The sequence below is a fragment of the Nannobrachium achirus genome (genome assembly GCF_963921795.1).
Source record: "Nannobrachium achirus genome assembly, chromosome: 17".
Taxonomy (NCBI): domain Eukaryota; kingdom Metazoa; phylum Chordata; class Actinopteri; order Myctophiformes; family Myctophidae; genus Nannobrachium; species Nannobrachium achirus.
In genome coordinates this window covers 47,782,574-47,800,261 of record NC_137824.1, presented here as the reverse complement: position 1 = coordinate 47,800,261, position 17,688 = coordinate 47,782,574, and the positions used below count along the sequence as shown (strand labels likewise).

The window sequence follows — 17,688 nt, the reverse complement described above, 5'->3', positions numbered from 1 at the left end:
ATGTAATCCGCGTATCTCGAGAACCCTTCTTCCCACCGGCACGCACGTTCTCCAGATATGGGCATAAAGTCTGACATCAGAGTTTTCTGCAACCGGTACTGTGTGTGCAGAGATCTTCATATATGGGCATAAGTGGACAAAGACAAACAGATGGTCAAAACGGGTCCTATGACAGGTATATTGGGGTTTGCATTAAAGGGTGGGGCATTCATGGGGTTTGCATTAAAGGGTGGGGCATTCATTCCCTATTTCAAATTCGGCACGTGCGTTCCCCACCGCAGCAGGTAGTGCAGTGCTCGGCCTCGACCCGACCCGATACACGATTTTCTGGAACCAGCACGAAAGGTTCGGATTCTGATGTCTGACATCAGGATTTTCCGGAACTGGCACTGTGTCTGCATAGATCTCCATATATGGGCATAAAATGGATGCAGACAGACAAATACAGATATCTCCATATATGGGCATAAATGGACACAGGCAAACAGATGGTCAAAGATCTCCATATATGGGCATAAAGTGGACGCAGACAGACAGATACAGATATCTCCATATATGGGCATAAATGGACACAGGCAAACAGATGGTCAAAACGGGTCCTATGACAACAGGTATAATGGGGTTTGCATTAAGTTTGTCTCCTCCTCCATCTGTTTGTCTGTGTCCCTTTATTCCCATTATGGAGATCTCTGTATCTGTCTGTGCCTCCGACTGTGTTGCAGACACAGTGCCGGTTCCCCCTTTAATGCAAACCCCATTATACCTGTTGTCATAGGACCCGTTTTGACCATCTGTTTGAAAAAGCGACAGAAATCTCATATATGGGCATAAAATGGACGCAGATAAACAGATATCTCCATATATGGCATATATGGGCATACAATGGATGCAGAATCACAAAGATCTCCATATACGGGCATAAAAGGGACACAGACAGACAGATACAGAGATCTCCATATATGGGCATAAAATGGACGCAGATAGACAGATATCTCCATATATGGGCATATATGGGCATAAAATGGACCCAGAACTATAACTGCAGTGATCTCCATATATGGACATAAAATGGACACCGACAGACAGATACAGATATCTCCATATATGGGCATAAATGGACACAGGCAGACAAATGGTCAAAACGGGTCCTATGAAAACAGGTATAATGGGGTTTGCATTAAAGGGCGGGGCATTCATTCCCTATTTACATTGTTCCGAGTTGGCCAGGTCGCCTGGCAGATGTGTGGTACATGGTACCTATACCAGCCAAAGAGCAAAAACATGGCTTGTCATCTGTTGAGAATGAGCACCAAGGCAAAGGAGGGCAGAACTGACCAAGTAGCTAATCTTGTCAGTTCAGTTGTGACACTGCATTTCTTTAGATCCTGCCATGCCCTTCATTAATCACATGTACATAATCATATGAAGTATAATACGCACCCATTCATATTTGCAGCTAGGTGGCCCTTTTGCTCCTGCAATGTAAGATATAAGCTCAGTCTGTACTAATAACACCCAATTATTTATCTCCCAAACATGGAATATTGTTGGACCATGTGGCATTTAATGCCTGTCTCAGGACTGCCAGTATAGGAGAACTTGTCTCCAGGTTTTCTAAAGTATAGCCAACATCCCAATTTTGGGCATAACATTATAGGCAAAAAAAAATAAGATCAAGCTCACAACATGCCATGATGTGGTGATCTTGTAGATAGCACCGCGCACCCCCCCCCCCCATACACACAATTTTGATTTAAAATGTGTAGCACAGTGGAATAGATTAGACACTGGCACATCAAGTCAAGTATCTATTAGTATGTATACATTTGGGGCTAGGCCTATGTGTTTCAGTTAATCTTATTGATAACTCGCTGTGGCAAAAATAAAATATTCATGGAAATGTCAAAATGAAAAACTTTTATTCATTCAACTCAAAACAGAGTCAGTAAAATGTCACACAATGACAGTCAATTGTCAACATTGATTGTCTGAAGGGGAAAAAACAGACAACTCAATACAACAGCTCAAAATATATTAAACAGGAGTCAGTCTAAAATTCTTCATCGCATTCCGGAGGAAAGTCAATGGTCAACTCATTGATCGTCTGAAGGAAGGCATCCAGTTCTGCACAATGGCCTGGAGAGAGGGTACACATGTAAATAACAGTCAAGTCAAATGCGTGTTTAATCAAACCTGAAAAATGGGCAGTTTACTCATTAAATAATACCTGAATTTTCTGGCATCTTTACTGGCAACATCGGTTCCTCAAACGAAAATTCAAAGTCATCCTCATGGAAACCTGGGACATTTGGGTAGCTGGCCAGTCCAGCCAGAGCAAGGCAACCAAGAGGAACCACACCTTCAGGTATGTAGTCCTTCTCAAACTCTGTAAACGAGAAAAACAACAAAAGAGCCTGAAGGAGGAAACACTTGCTGCCACCCAAAAAAAAAAAAAAGACAGTGCCAACCAGAGGTCACGTTGGAAGAAGATCCCAGATCTTATTTAGGCCTTTAAACTAGTAAAGTAAGTATATAGTGATTTAGAACTTATAAGAACCTGCAGTGCACACAAGCACATTCAAAGGGTTAGTACCACCTCCTGGATTATTCCTTTTTTATTTTGCTGTTTTATAAAGTACAAGTTACTAAGTATTATTATTGCTGCTACAATGCTGCTACAATGTCTGAGGAACAAGAACAAAAATAAATGTACTCATGTCCCTGGCCTGTAGTGGTTGACCATCATTTATTTTGTTTGTAAAAAGTGATACATATTCCAACGTTAACCATTTTCAGCATTTAAAAAAAGAAACTGAAAGTGCTCAGCAATTACCTAGAGGGTCATAAGGAAAGCACTTATCGATTTCCGGATATTCTTCCACTTTGGTCTGAGGAACACATTTGACATCCGTTTCCTATGGAGAAGAGACTGTTATTGCGACTTGTCCATATTAGCACTTAACCCATTTAGTTCAACTTCTGAACCAAGCTTTCTGAAAAAAAAAATTGTTCAAAATACAAAAACAAATGTTGTTTTAACATCTACTCAGGCTTTTGTGAGCACCAGACAGTTTAAGTTGATTAATTTTAGATATTTTACATATTTTTTCATCAGACACTCCCCCTTCCTATAAAAACCCATGTTAGATTCATTTTTAACTTTTTTGGGAATATTGAATCATCAGTGAAAAACGTTAATTGAAAAACACAGCCTCTCACATATTAGAAGGACATTATCAGTCACCAGAACCAAGGACAGGTGTTTTCGATGAATCCAACATGGTTAAAATAAGAGTTAAATTCCAATGGGTTTGTAGGAAGGGGGCATGTCTGATAAAATGAATATCAAATATCTAAATACAGAATCAAGCAACTTTAAAAACTATACTGCTCATAAATGCCACAGTAGACAATAAAAATACCTCAAACATGTTTGAAAGTGAAATATCCCTTTAATGGGGAAGAAAACATCACTCATGAAGAAGAAAAAACAATATTTACCCATTTTATGGAACCACTCGTGCTTACCTGCGTCTTTTGAGATTTCTCCTGGTTGTTTATAGCAGGAGTTGCCGTGTTCTTGTTGAGAGCACCCAAACCCTTGCGATGAGACTGCAGAGGCGTATGGAACTTTTTGGCAGTTATAGGAGTCTTCAACATGGCTAAAGAAAAAAATAAGAATTACATTGATTTTGATTGAATACCATTAGTCAGAAATGTAAACAGCACGTGGAACAGTAGCACATTAAAGCTATACTGTGTAAGATGCTCAACTAGTGGTCAGTAGCCCTATAGCAAACCGCGGTCGCGTTCGCGTCTTTCGCCCGTTTTTCGTACCTTCACACCCCCGCGTCTGCCTCCACAACGCCGAGAGCTATCTTTAGAGGGGTCCCTGGTTCCTGTGCGTTCAGGCATTCCGGAGAAACTGACTACTTCACCCTGCCTGGTAGGCGAGATTACCTTTTGAGTAAAGAGACACACGGGCGACTACAAATATGGCGACCCCACTTCAAGATGCGCTGTGATTGGCCGGTAGTGTACCATGTGTGCATGATCGGCGATGTGATTGGGCAACGTATACACAACGTATGCAGATGATGCAGATTACGTCATTTTGGCGCGAAATCCGGTCCACGGCCAGGATCATAGAAAACATATAAAGAGAAGGCTTCAGAAGCTGAAAATAACGGAGTGGGTGTTCTAAAACTTTAGCGATTTAACAGTTAGGACAATTTTAAGATTTGTTTTATAAAAAAAGTTACATGGTACAACTTTAAGGCTAAAAGGAGAATAAAAAGTCCTGGGTGGGGACTGGTTTCCACTGTGTGGTCATATGTGCTATCGCATACACTATTATGGTATAGTTTTGAATTGAATAGTGCCCCCGGATAGTATATAAACCAAACAGTATGTGGATACCTAGCTCCTTTCGGAACCCCTTACTCGGAGCTGCGTAGCAGTGGAGTGAGGGGTTCCGAAAGGAGCTAGTGGATACCCAAATATTCCATGCATGCAAAGATAAAATCCGGTTATTCATACCTGGAGCAGACTGGAGCCGCTGTCGTGCCTTCAATGCAGGTACAAGATCTGCATTTTCTCCACCAGCAAAAGAAGTGGTTGCCATATTTCCTGTATGAACATTGAACACAAAGTTAAGCTGTTGTAAATCTGTCTGCAAAGTAGTACAGTATACCTGTAGAAGCATTTTACTCAAGTTATGTACATTGAGAATTGCATGTAAAATAATTCAGCATACTGTAGAGCTTGTAGATCTACCACTTTCAAAATATATTTGAAAAGGAGTCATTCTGTTTGTTTAATGGTTAATTTATCTTTTGGTACATTTTGATACAAATACTTTTACTACAACTTATATGCTACATTTTGAATTCCAGACTTCTACCTGTATGAGAGTAGTTATACATTGCAGTATTGATACTTTTACGTAAAAAATGTGAGCACTTTTTCCACCACTGCAAATGAATGACTGTTCAAGTGCCGTTATGTTCCCAATCCCAACAGCTCTGACTGGACCAGAACCAACCATGTAACATTATCATCATAACATTATCGTGTATATTATATATAATAGGTATTACTTTATCGTTCTGAACCTAGTTCACCGAGGAAATGAACAGCAGCGGACGACGACGTTAATGTTTATGTAGCCAATGCTAAGCTAACGTTAACGCTAGCAGTACTTTTCGCCAGTTGCGTCATAAGTTAAATTAAAGTTGTTGGCCACAAGAGGCTTGCATTAAGTTGATATATCCAGCCAAACGTGGTATTTACTAGTATGTACATACCTTGACTGAATTTCACTGAAAACTTCAACGGTTCACAATTACAACAGAGCAGAGTCACACTATCTCGCTGTGGTGCTGGGTTTGTTTTGGTATGAAACGCGTCGCCGTTTTGAAACCATATCCCAGCATTCCATTGGTCGAGCGGTCGCGCCACGGTCTTTTTTTCCCCTCCCTCCTATCTTTATTGAACGAGAATACAACAACAACACTGTTTCCCAAATAGTGGTTCGGAACCCATTTCTGGGTCACGGACCGATTTTTATTGGTCACCACTCGAGTGCAAATCCAAATACTGTGTAAGTATATAATATAAAAAACAATATCAACTATGCTAATAAGGTTAAAGCCAAGGATTTGATTGATTGAATACTTTATTAGAAGTTTGCATAGGAAAAAGTACAGGACAGTGCAGTTTACTGATACAAGGTCAACTAAAAGTATATATTTTTAGTTTTTTTTTTCTTCTGTTTTTACATGGAGACTTGAATTCATGGATATATTTTTGTCGCTTTCCTAAGACAATAATTTGATGACCAGCAGTGTTCCCTATGAAGACACAAAGCTCATCCTTTGTTCCCAATGGAGACACAAAGAATCTCCTCAAATTAGAAAAAAGGTAATTTAATAATAATAATCATGATAACTACAGAATTCACCTAGTCCCCCCCCGTGTGTGTGTGTGTGTGTGTGTGTGTGTGTGTGCGTGCGTGTGTGTGCGTGTGTGTGTGTGTGTGTGTGCGCGCGCGCGCGCGCGCGTGTGTGCGTGTGTGTGCAGGGCAGGAATTTCAGGGAGGCCATGAAGGCCATGGCCGTCGTTGCCCCTCAGTTTGGCCTTGTGCCCCTCAAACAAATGGCATGACCTGAGACCACAGTGGCCTTAATGCCCAATCTGACTGTACCACTTTCTCCTCTGTCTCTGTCTGGTCAATATGTAGACAGTAGACACTGGTGTCTCTTTTTTGTCATGTAGACAGACACCAGTGTCTTTTGTTGAGATTCTGAAATCTTAACTCCCCCGAGTCCCCATCTTTAAACCAAGATGGGGTTTTGCCCTGCACTTTGATTGGTGCAGGGCTGAGCATGGATCAGATTGTAAATACCATCATTTATCTATTTCACTGCAGATTAGGTTATCATCCCTAACCCTAAAATTAAACAAATTCTTTCAATGGACTAAAATCATGTTTTATTTGTTGGCCTTCCTGCCCTGGCATTTGGCCTTTGTGCCCTAAAAAAATGGACAACACCAAAGGCCAAGTGGCCTTGCCTCTAAAATGATGAAATTCCAGGCCTGTGTGTGTGTGTATTTATTTGAATTTATTGTCAAAGTATTGTGGTAAAACACCCACAATACTTTGACAATATATTCAAATCAATAATTCAATCAGTCCTTGTCTTGACTTTGAGAAGTAGTGAGTGATTAGACCAAACATTACAGGCCAGCACCTCCTCAAAACTCACAGGGGATTTTTTTGTGTGAAATTTTCAAAATGACATCCCCTGAGGATGCAGTGAGTGCACAACCCAGAATGCTGGCATTATGTGGTATAAAATACAAATAGATAACATGAAAAGAAAGCAATCGTTATTCCAGTTTAATGTAACCGACTAAAATCAAAATCTTGTCTGATGCGTGATGCAGCTATTTCCAAATGGTGTTTAAACGTCTGCTGCCTTCTCATCCTCTTCTGGGGGTCATCATGAGTCAGTCAGTAGTAGCCTATTGATCTGGGTGTCGTTTAGGCCTAACTGTGAATAGCTCAGCTGTGTAGTCCAATGGTCCAGAAACTAAATATTTAAGCTTTAACTGCTGCCACTGAGATGCCTATATCCATTATATAATGCTCCCTCCTTAAAACAATGATTTGGTTTTGGGCCTTCTACCTAGCAGGACGATCCATAGGAGGCCTTTGAAATGTTTTTAACTTTTAATGTTCACATTAAATTAACTGATCAGTTAAATATAGCTATACAAATATATTATTTCACGTATTATGTATGTATTATGTTTTAAAAATACATACATATATGTATTTTGTAATAATTAGAGTAGGCCTATAGAGGTTATGACAAAACCCTACTTCGGTGCGCCACACCGTCGTACGACCAATTCTAACAAAACAGTATCCTGTGCAGCTTCCTGGCAGTGAAAAAGTAGTCTACTTTAATGTTTCTTCAGAGTATTTCTGTTACTTATTGTAAAACATTAAAGTTTAAAGTACTTTTTAGGGCTGAATGAGGGTTGTAAGCCTGGCTATGCAAGGTTATAGGGCAAGTGGTTATATATGTTTTTGCAATAGGACTAATATCCAAAAAGCTACAAAGTAACTGTAACTAAAGATTTCAAATAAATGTAGAGGAGTAAACGTACAATATTTGCCTCTGAGATGTAGTGGAGTAGAAGTAAAAGTACTGACATTTTGAAACTCTCCAATAAGGTAAAATTACCTCAAAAAATGGGTGGTCTTCCCCTTTAAGTAACCTACTTTAGTAAATTTACTTAGTTACTTTACACCACAGCTTCCTGGGCTGCTGCCTGCCTGCCTGCCTAGTGAAAGCTTTTTAGAACCAACCATGGCGTCCACAGAGATAGCCAGGCAAGCGGTGAGTAACCTGGATTTATTATTATAACGTATGCCTTTTAATAATCGCAATAAACGCACGGAGCTGTGCGTGAGCTATGTTCGCCCAAATATGTTTTAAAAGTACGTTTATACAATCGCGTTTCTTGAATTTTCGGCAATTCTAATCATCTCCATTGAGTCCCGTACACGTAAAATGGTTGAAGAAGCTTGCAGAGAATGTATGAGGGCGGCCGTTATACCGCTATTCTAAACATTCAATTCATTTGTAAGCAAAAGTGTATGTTTCTTACTTAACATTTTGTAATAGTTTTTTAGGCCACAAACTGAAACTGTATCGTATCACGTATCTATATGTATGGACCTCATTATAGTCTAACGTTGCCGTGTCTCGACAAAATAGATGCAATGTTAATGCCATGCATTGAGCGTTTCAATTTCCAACAGTTCACTGTCGAGATCAATCAATATATTGTTTCGTGTCCTTGTCAGTTTCGGGCGTTGTCTGATGTGCATTAAACATCAGAGCGTAATGCTTCTATAGCTGGTTAACGGTACGTTGGCATATAGATATAGGCACGTTATTAGGGATGGGCCTGTGCAATTTGCAATGCACGATTTGCCTCAATCCTAACGTTAACTCTGGGGAAACAAAAGAAACGTAGGCTACAATAGGAGTCCCTAAAATAGTGTGGCCATAGTTGCCAGTTGTTGATATAGTTTGTGGCTCAGCTGAGTGAATGAACGACACTTTGGCACTTGTCTGTATGTAAGGAATGGTTACTGGAATGCTGCATGCAGCTATTTGTTCAGTCAAATTACCCTCTGTATTTCAAGGACTTATTCAGCTGTTTAACCCCTGGTTTAACCATCCAAATCATTCACAAGTGTTTACCACTATCGGCTATCTAAGGTTATTTTAAATCTAATCTTAAACTCAAAATCTTTCTCAGGCTGCCTCGAAATCCTGCATGGAAAAAGAACAGTTGTGTTATATTAAGCCACATAATGGTTGGGTTGGAGAGGACGAGGTCCAGTTGGTTTGAGAACTATGGCTATGCCATGTAATCTAAATTCCATGCTTTCCTGTACTTGTACTGTGTGTATGTAGGAAGCAAGAGAATGGATATGGTCACCACTCTCTCTCTCTCGCCCACACACACACACACACACACACACACACACACACACACACACACACACACACACACACACACACACACACACACACACACACACACTTACTTGCTTAACTCATTTTTGGGGACATGATTTACAATCTCAGTCTGCAATCTCAAATTTTATGAGATTGCAGTAATAAAATCTAATTGGGGACACCAGTTTTGTCCCCAATCAACTGTCTTATACTGAAATGTCCAACAAATTTCCCTAAACCTGGCCTATGCTAGGAACAGACACACTGATTATGTAGGCTTTATTAGACATTTAGCAGAAACAGTTCATGCACACGCACGTGCGCGCGCACACAAGCACACAGCTCTTGACAATCTGGGACAATCAAATGCTCTCATTCTTGCAGGGTTTTTTTAACATCACTCCTTGAAGTGAGCAATGTTACCTTCCTGTACATTGTGGTTTCCAACTGTCTCGACTTTGAGAATAGTCAGCACAGGAAACGGGAAGTGAATCAACGATCACCTGAAAGCTGTCTTTGAGAATAATACAATCAAAATGCTGTAATATTAAATAATGAAATTGCACAGCAGATATTTTGTTTTTGATTTCTTTTTTAAAGAATGTTGTTTAGATAGCATGTTTAGACGGATGCTAGTTTTGAATGATGTTTACCTGGTGTCTTAGTTTATTTGAGGATCTACATTGTTCTCTTTGCACTAGTGCCTAGTCATTTATTGACTAGGCTTAATGCTCGACTACTTTAGTCTGATCTCCTATTCATCAAAGTTGCTCATTAAGAGCATCTGCTAAATGCCCACAGAATTGTAATTGAAAACAAGTGCTTCAAAGTAGATTACCAGGTAAAAATAAATGCAAAATAAAACCTATTATCTGTCGAAACCCAACACTAAATGGCACAAATAATACATTGCATTTGCTGATAATTATTATTTGTCTGCAGGGAGAAGGGGCTCGCGCCGTCCCATTAGCCGGTCATGTTGGCTTTGACAGCATGCCTGACCAGCTGGTCAACAAGTCTGTCAACCATGGTTTCTGCTTCAATATCCTCTGTGTTGGTGAGTGTGTCACACACAAAAGTAAACCATTTCCTCCTATGTCCTAAAGGCAAAACAGGACTCATTTGCCACAGTGTATGTCAGGGTTGTCCATTAGCTAACAGCAATTCACTCTGTCTTTGACTTAAATTATTTCTGACTGGTGAACCATGGTTACCTGCTGTGTAAAATTATAGAAGTAGTTGTTGTAGTGATATGCTTAGAATAGAGAGACCTACATATTATTGTTCCATTTAAAGTTAAATTAACACTGTGTGTTCAGCATTGAATAGCATTTTGTACGAGCAAATGTCATATACACTGACAGTTGTGAATGTGAGTCTTCTTTCATTTATTCACATACAGTACGTAAAACTGTGGTCATAAAAGTGATCAAATATTATGAGGTTTTGTAATAAGTAGGCCTACCACTTAACTGCACACACAATTGCCCTTTTTTAGACTAAGCCTAAATTGTTCCACTGAGTTTCCTCCCGATTCCATTGGAAACATCCCAAGAGCAATTACAATGCGTCATTGCAACCAAGCCGCACAAATGTTCTTCTACTCTACGGCTTTTCTTGGGGGGGTCACTCATGGCTGCTTCCGCTGTCCTCCTTCACATTCTCAAAGGAAGACATGCAACAGATTCCTACTTCATGCACATGCACTGCACAGAGTAGCATGAGCAATGCATTAATGTGAGCTTACATTAGCATTGTGCGCTTACATATTTTGGTGCAAATTGTTTCTGTTCCTGAAACAAACAAGTAATGTACAAGTGGTTGACATTTGCACACCGAATTCCTGTTAACATCTATGCATTTCATGTCCAAGTCTCCTATTTATTTACCTCTCATTTGTTTTTGTGTTTTTAATCAAAATCTGTCTCATTACCCTCTGTCTGATGCATCGTTTGTTCACCTTCCTTTGATAGAAAGAAGCAGTTATATTGTAGTATTATGTAGCTGTTGTTTATGTTTTAAGTTATTGTGGCATGTCACTGTGTTGTGCTTTATTTTGCAACGCAATGCAAGAGAGCTGAGTAGCTGACACAAACTCAGGACTCCTGGATCGCTGCTCTCTACTCCCTCCTGTCTCGCATCAGGGTCTTGAGCTTTGCAGTGTTAACTTTGTTTAGCAATTTTCCAATAGATTGTAGACCCTTTGAGTACAACCAGTGGGTCATGGTAGAATGGCCTAAACCTCTAATCTCCAAGCATTTGTATCCTACTTTATGAGAACAGTAAATGCTGTGCGTGATACAGTACATGATAATGGTCATAAGGTGTGTGCTGCTTTGCCCAGTGAAAAGCAGTAATGGGGGTGGCCAGTTGCATACTTCAAATTTGACTGATTATCATAGAATTTTGTATGGTGGTGTAGGGCTACCAGGAGGTTTATTACTGCTTCGCCTAACGAAGTGGTCTTCAACATTTTCAGGCCAAGGACCCCTTAGTTGAGAGAGAGATGAAGCAGGGACCCCCATAACCTGTTCATAGATTCCATATAGTTTCATCGTTTGACAGGGTGTTTTGGATTCATGTCAATCTGTCTCTCAGATATTTAACCACTTGAACCGTCAATACTTAATAAACTTGACGTTTCACTCTGTACTTAGTGTGCTCTTTTTCCCCTCTACACGAAACCTCTTTGCCGAAAATACCCGATCTAGCTCACAACGCCTCGTGCTGCAAGGCGTTGTGAGCTTGTAGATCTGCTATTTTTGGCTAAAGTTCTCAGAATATGGACGCTAGGGTTCAAGTGATTAATATAAAAAAGGAGAAAAAAAAAGCTTCTATCGCACAAAGATTTGGAAGACCCCCTGTAGTAACTCTGAGGACCCCCTGTTGAAGACCCCTGGCCTAAAGCACTGGTGATGGTGACACCATTCATACATTTACTAAAGGATTGTGTATAGGAGTCTAAAGCACCCATTCATAACTTTATCAAAGGACTGGGTATAGGAGCCCAATCGCTTTTCTTTCTAAAGTTGGTGTACGTGGTTCAAAATGCAAGCAGTTGTGCAGTAGTAACATCACTCGAATACCTGAAATGTGATCTGTAGCGGAGGGATTTATTTTCACCTTCATACTGTATTATAAACAAACTACAGGTCAGAAGGCAACAAACAAAGATGAGTGATTCCTTTTAGGCTATATAACATATTTCTCCATCAGATTTTCACAGCTGAATTTGGGTGCTTTGATTCAATTCTCTACTTGTACAGTAGACTGTGCTACTACTCTGGCTAAAACGTCTTTTCAAGATGACACTGTCCCTGCCAAGTTGCTGTGATGGTTAAAAACGTCTCCACAGTGACCCGAGGTCAAATGGAAGGGAGAGAAGAGATCTTGCCCTATTTTTCTTGAATTGGAACATGGGGAGAAGGCCTGTGTAGAATTAGCTCTGATGACCAAAAATACGTTTTCCTACTGGGAATGGAGGGGAGCTGAGTGTGTCAGCTGACAGCCTCCAGCTGTGAAACAATGTCAGAGTACATCAGTGCATCCATGAGTCAGTGGCCTGCTTCCATCTCTATGACTGGAGCTTAGCATAATCAACTGTAAACACAGAATGACCTATCTGTTGTCCTGGTCAGCAGCAGTATGTCTATGTGAGTCACACAACAATTTAGAATGAGTGAAAAATTATAATGTATAATGATATGCTGATTAAATATGTTAAATAATTTCAATCGCTGATTCATTTTTAAAAAGGCTGTGCAGGCTGAACGCAGACCTGATGTAGTTTGGTGGAGTGTCTCTCACAGCGTGCTCTTGTAAAATATAGAAAAACAATTAACTGAAAATATAACGATAGAAGTTAAGACAATTATTTAAACCAAAAGACTCCCTAATCGGGAGATAAGCGACCGTCAGGTCGCATGTATACACAAATTGGCCTGTAAGGGCATTGTAGGCAACATCTGTAGGAGCAGTGTCCATTAATGTTGTCTGCAAAAAGCAACCTCATGGTGGCGCTAGAAGACGGGCATGTGAGAAGTTTGCCAGCCAAGGGGAGTGTGGACAAAATTTGGTATGGATAGGGGCAATCTGAGTTCCCAGAGGTAATTTTTTCCGCCACTAGGGGCGAAAACTGAAAATTAGGATAGGGGCAACACTAACAGTGCCGCAGATAAGAGTGGGGCCAAAAGTGTGACGTGACATGATGGACAGACTGACTGACAGACAGCCGGTGGTGCTTTTCATAGTAACTAATATTTAGTATTTGCTAATTAGATTTTGTTATGTGTTTGTCAAATTCGGCTACATGCTTCTATTACTATTTTTGTCCCCCCTTTTTTGTTTTACTGTCATCTCGTTGTTTACTCTTATTTTGAATATCATGGTTGGGTATATAGCTGCATGCATACTGTATACTGGAAACACTGCTCCTGCGTACAAAGCCATTCAGAGTGTGTGTTGTCTGTTTGTGTTTCCCAGGGGAGACGGGTCTTGGGAAGTCCACTCTCATGGACACCTTGTTCAACACCAAGTTTGAGGGCGAGCCCACCCAACACAACCAACCTGGAGTTCAACTCAAGTCCAACACGTACGAACTCCAGGAGAGCAATGTGCGCCTCAAGCTCACTGTTGTCAACACTGTGGGCTTTGGAGATCAGATCAACAAAGAGGACAGGTGAGTAAGCTCAAATCTCTTTCAGAAAGAACACATAGAGGCCTCAAGCAAAGGTAATTTAGGTGATGGAGATCAAGTAAATATTCTAATAACTAGACGTTCAGGCCTCACAGTTACATTGTACTGCATAGTTGTGTACATGTAGTAAGGGAAGGTGTTGGTTTGAGCAATGAGTATGAATGATGCATGTGGACAATTGGGTGTAAATGCATATGGGCAGTTGTTGATGGAAATGAGATAGCATTTGTTGTTAGATGTCATGTTGGAATATAGGACAGTGTTATACATCTGTGTTGTACGAATAAGAGGAAATGGTACTAACATGAAATGATATCCAGAATGACAGTATGTAGTATTAAAAGTGAAGCAGTAATTAGGAGCATTTGTGTGGTAGTCTGCAAAGTAGTAGTGCAGTAGTTGTAACAGCAGTGTAACATTTTTAATGTAAAGAAAAGGCTGTTTGAATGATTGTCTTTGGATAATTAAAGGAGTTTGCTATAAACAAGGTTGTCAGTAATGCCCTCGTCATTATCCGCAATGAAAACTTTGGCGCTGGCTCTCTTTCCCCTGGAGAAGGCTGTGTAGAGCTGGCCATGAGCGAACACAGGTTGAGCGAGCAAGTAAAAAATATTGTTCAACTTGTTTATTCTCTTGGGCCTGACCCTTATTGATGGTAACAAAGCTAAGCGGATAGGGAACTGTTGTGCATTACCACCATTCTGGTGCCATTCTTGAGAGTGCGGTCGGGACCTGCTTGCAGGTTCCTAATCAGCATGACTGGTGCACCTACTTTCAACTTGAGGTTATGATTGATCAGGGATTCCAGAAGGTGTCAGTGATCCCTGATGACTTCAGTAGGACCAGTAGGACTAAGTCTGTGCGTGTCAGTGTGAGTAAATTGCATATTTGCCCATATATGGAGATCTATGTATCTGTCAGTCCTTGTACCTCTTATGGGCATATTGGTTGGATCAGCGGTTCAACTAATAAAAGTTGTTTCGTACAACTGTACATCATGCAAGTACAGTAACGGCAGGGGAAGCAAAAAATCAGATTTATCCATGTCCATAAGTTGGAGTCTTTTACACACATGTTTTTTGACATTGCGTGACCTAATGCTCAGCGATGTTTTTTTGCGTGGTCCCTTGGACAGACAGCGGTAAATCTTGATGTTGTGTCCGTGATATCGCCATATGATTGTATATTTTACCATAAACAGCCATTTATGTGAAAATCTGTCAATCCTTGTCCTTTTTATGCCCATATATGGAGGTCCCACTCCCTGGTGGCATCAATAGGTCTAAGTCTGTGCGTGTCAGTGTGGTGTAAATCGCATATGTGCCCATATATGGAGGTCTCTGTATCTGTCAATCCTTGTTCCCCTTTTATAAATTGTGCAAGTACTGTAACGGCAGGGGAAGTAGCTAAGAACATAGGCAAAAATCAGAGGGGGAGTCTGTAGAACCAACCGTGTGCCGTGAGACCCCAGGCTTGCTGTGGGTCTCAGTGTCAATTAGTAGTAGGGATAATAATACAGTAATAATGTAATGGTTTGCTTCATAATACACGTTACATTTGGGTACATCTCAAAGTGCTGCAATAAACAACAAACATTCTAAGACCAATATGTATTTGACATCTTGATAATATAATCGTTGTTTAGCTGTAAATCGTTTTCTGGGACATCCAACTTTTAATGTCTTCTAGGAAGTTTTGGCTAGTCCATGAAGGTAATTAGGTGTGATAGACCGTCACACATGGCTGCCTATCAACTGTTACACATTTTGTGACTTAATGGTAGTAATAATAGAATAGTGAATATAGGTGCCTCAGGGGCATAATATGGATCATCTGATCAGTATTATCACTGTGCACATCTCATTCATCATGTACTATATAGATAGATACCTTTATATTATTATATATATTCTATCAGAATGAATGGAGGAGTATCGGATTTAACCCTGGAGACTCAGAGATTACCCTGGATATCACTGAGCAGTTTTCTCCTGTAGAACCAAGAGGGGCTTTCCAGTGGGGAAATCTTGCTCTTTCGATGTTTCATTCTTTCAACAACCAGTGTACTCATCCGCGTCACGGTTACTGAGGTTAGGGTTTGGTTTAGGTTTAGGCATAGAGGTTAACATTCCCTGTGTCGGCAGGTTAGCTACTCACCAGGTTAGCATTCACCAGCGTCGAAAGAATGGAACGTCGAACAGAACAGATGCTATGTCCCAATATCGACAGTTCCAGGGCCAATATTTCTATTAACACTACAACCCAGGTCATGGATTATAATAGCTTCAAAGAAATAAGTTTTACTTCAAGGATGTAGTGAATGTTGGTTAGCTAGCCTTTGGCAGTAGTAGGATCTTGATTGTTAGGATCCTGATTTTTGGAGCTGTGTGGAACACAAGCTCCCTATACGTGGCCGTGTGTGTGGGTCTCCGACCGTCCGTCCGTCCGTCCGTGTCTGTATGTAGCCTAAACTTCGGCACGCTACTAGTCCCGCACCATTTACGCCACCCCCGCAATATATACATCAAAACGTGCGGCTCGGCCGGGAATGGTGTGCTAGTAACTTTCTTTCCGATCCGCCTTACAATGGCGACATAATCGGCAAAAAACGACGCTGAATTGTCCCCATTGACTTATAATGGGACAACGCAAGACATCACATTCAAGTATTTTTCTCTCGCAAAGCATAGGAGCTACAGTTTCAAACCTCGGAGAGGAGATTCATAATGAATTTTAAGAATGAATCGAAAAATAATTACATCACTTGGCCTCATGGTGGCGCTATAACGGCCCACTTTGCGTTTTGCCCCGTAACTCTTGAACCGTAGATCGGAAAATTAAAATTCTTTTTTCCCTGGATTCCTTGGGTCAAGACGCATCTCCCCATATAGGCCACGCCCATTTGCGCCAGCATAGATTTTCCGCCATCTTGAATTTTCTCCAAAACACACTTTTTGCTCCTTTTCCTACATATTTTCTTTAAATGTCACAAAAATCGGTACACATGATCCTGGGTGACCAGAGAGGTGCTGTTGAGTCTAGCCTGCCCTGAGCATCAACTGCAATACACACACACACACACACACACACACACACACACACACACACACACACACACACACACACAGCTCCACTTCGAACAGAGGTTCGATTTTTTAATTAAAAGCAACATTGAACTTTGGTTGTACATTTACCTGGGCATATTTCTGATCATCTGTTGCTTCTGTGCCTAACTTCATCCTCTTCCTGTACATGCAGTCATGCACAAAGGAAAGTGTTCAGGCAAGTCATGGCTGCAGGGCTTCTGCATATACCAGCATATCTCTATGGGATTTTCTCTGGCCACTGGGCGCCCTCTAGTGGTGAAAGGGGTGGCACTAAATGAGTTAAGAATGAATCGAAAAATAATTACATCACTTGGCCTCATGGTGGCGCTATAACGGCCCACTTTGCGTTTTGCCCCGTAACTCTTGAACCGTAGATCGGAAAATTAAAATTCTTTTTTCCCTGGATTCCTTGGGTCAAGACGCATCTCCCCATATAGGCCACGCCCATTTGCGCCAGCATAGATTTTCCGCCATCTTGAATTTTCTCCAAAACACACTTTTTGCTCCTTTTCCTACATATTTTCTTTAAATGTCACAAAAATCGGTACACATGATCCTGGGTGACCAGAGAGGTGCTGTTGAGTCTAGCCTGCCCTGAGCATCAACTGCAATACACACACACACACACACACACACACACACACACACACACACACACACACACACACACACAGCTCCACTTCGAACAGAGGTTCGATTTTTTAATTAAAAGCAACATTGAACTTTGGTTGTACATTTACCTGGGCATATTTCTGATCATCTGTTGCTTCTGTGCTCTGTGAGCAAAGAACCAGAAGTATGATTCCATTCACTCTCATTGCATAATGAAACGGGTCTCAAT

The 17,688-nt window shown here is 40.8% G+C and overlaps 2 protein-coding genes across 4 annotated transcripts in view; one reads left to right on the top strand and one right to left on the bottom strand.

Annotated features, from left to right (window-relative positions):
• Window positions 1–2,026: 2,026 nt before the first annotated feature.
• pttg1 (PTTG1 regulator of sister chromatid separation, securin) lies at window positions 2,027–5,372 on the bottom strand. Its single transcript, XM_080746468.1, has 6 exons — window positions 5,307–5,372; window positions 4,540–4,629; window positions 3,529–3,662; window positions 2,834–2,915; window positions 2,228–2,386; window positions 2,027–2,136 (listed from the first exon to the last, which is right to left on the bottom strand). The coding sequence occupies exons 2-6, from the start codon at window positions 4,622–4,624 to the stop codon at window positions 2,051–2,053; spliced, it is 546 nt and encodes a 181-aa protein (XP_080602594.1). The 5' UTR covers window positions 4,625–4,629; window positions 5,307–5,372; the 3' UTR covers window positions 2,027–2,050.
• Window positions 5,373–7,870: 2,498 nt separating this feature from the next.
• The window catches only part of septin6 (septin 6), a 28,368-nt gene continuing 18,550 nt past the window's right edge, over window positions 7,871–17,688 (top strand). For all 3 annotated transcript variants that reach the window (XM_080746225.1, XM_080746224.1, XM_080746226.1), the window contains exons 1-3: window positions 7,871–7,910; window positions 9,987–10,101; window positions 13,527–13,722. In XM_080746225.1, the coding sequence (XP_080602351.1) occupies window positions 7,881–7,910; window positions 9,987–10,101; window positions 13,527–13,722 (341 nt within the window). In that variant the 5' untranslated portion in view covers window positions 7,871–7,880. The remainder of the gene's footprint in view (window positions 7,911–9,986; window positions 10,102–13,526; window positions 13,723–17,688) is intronic.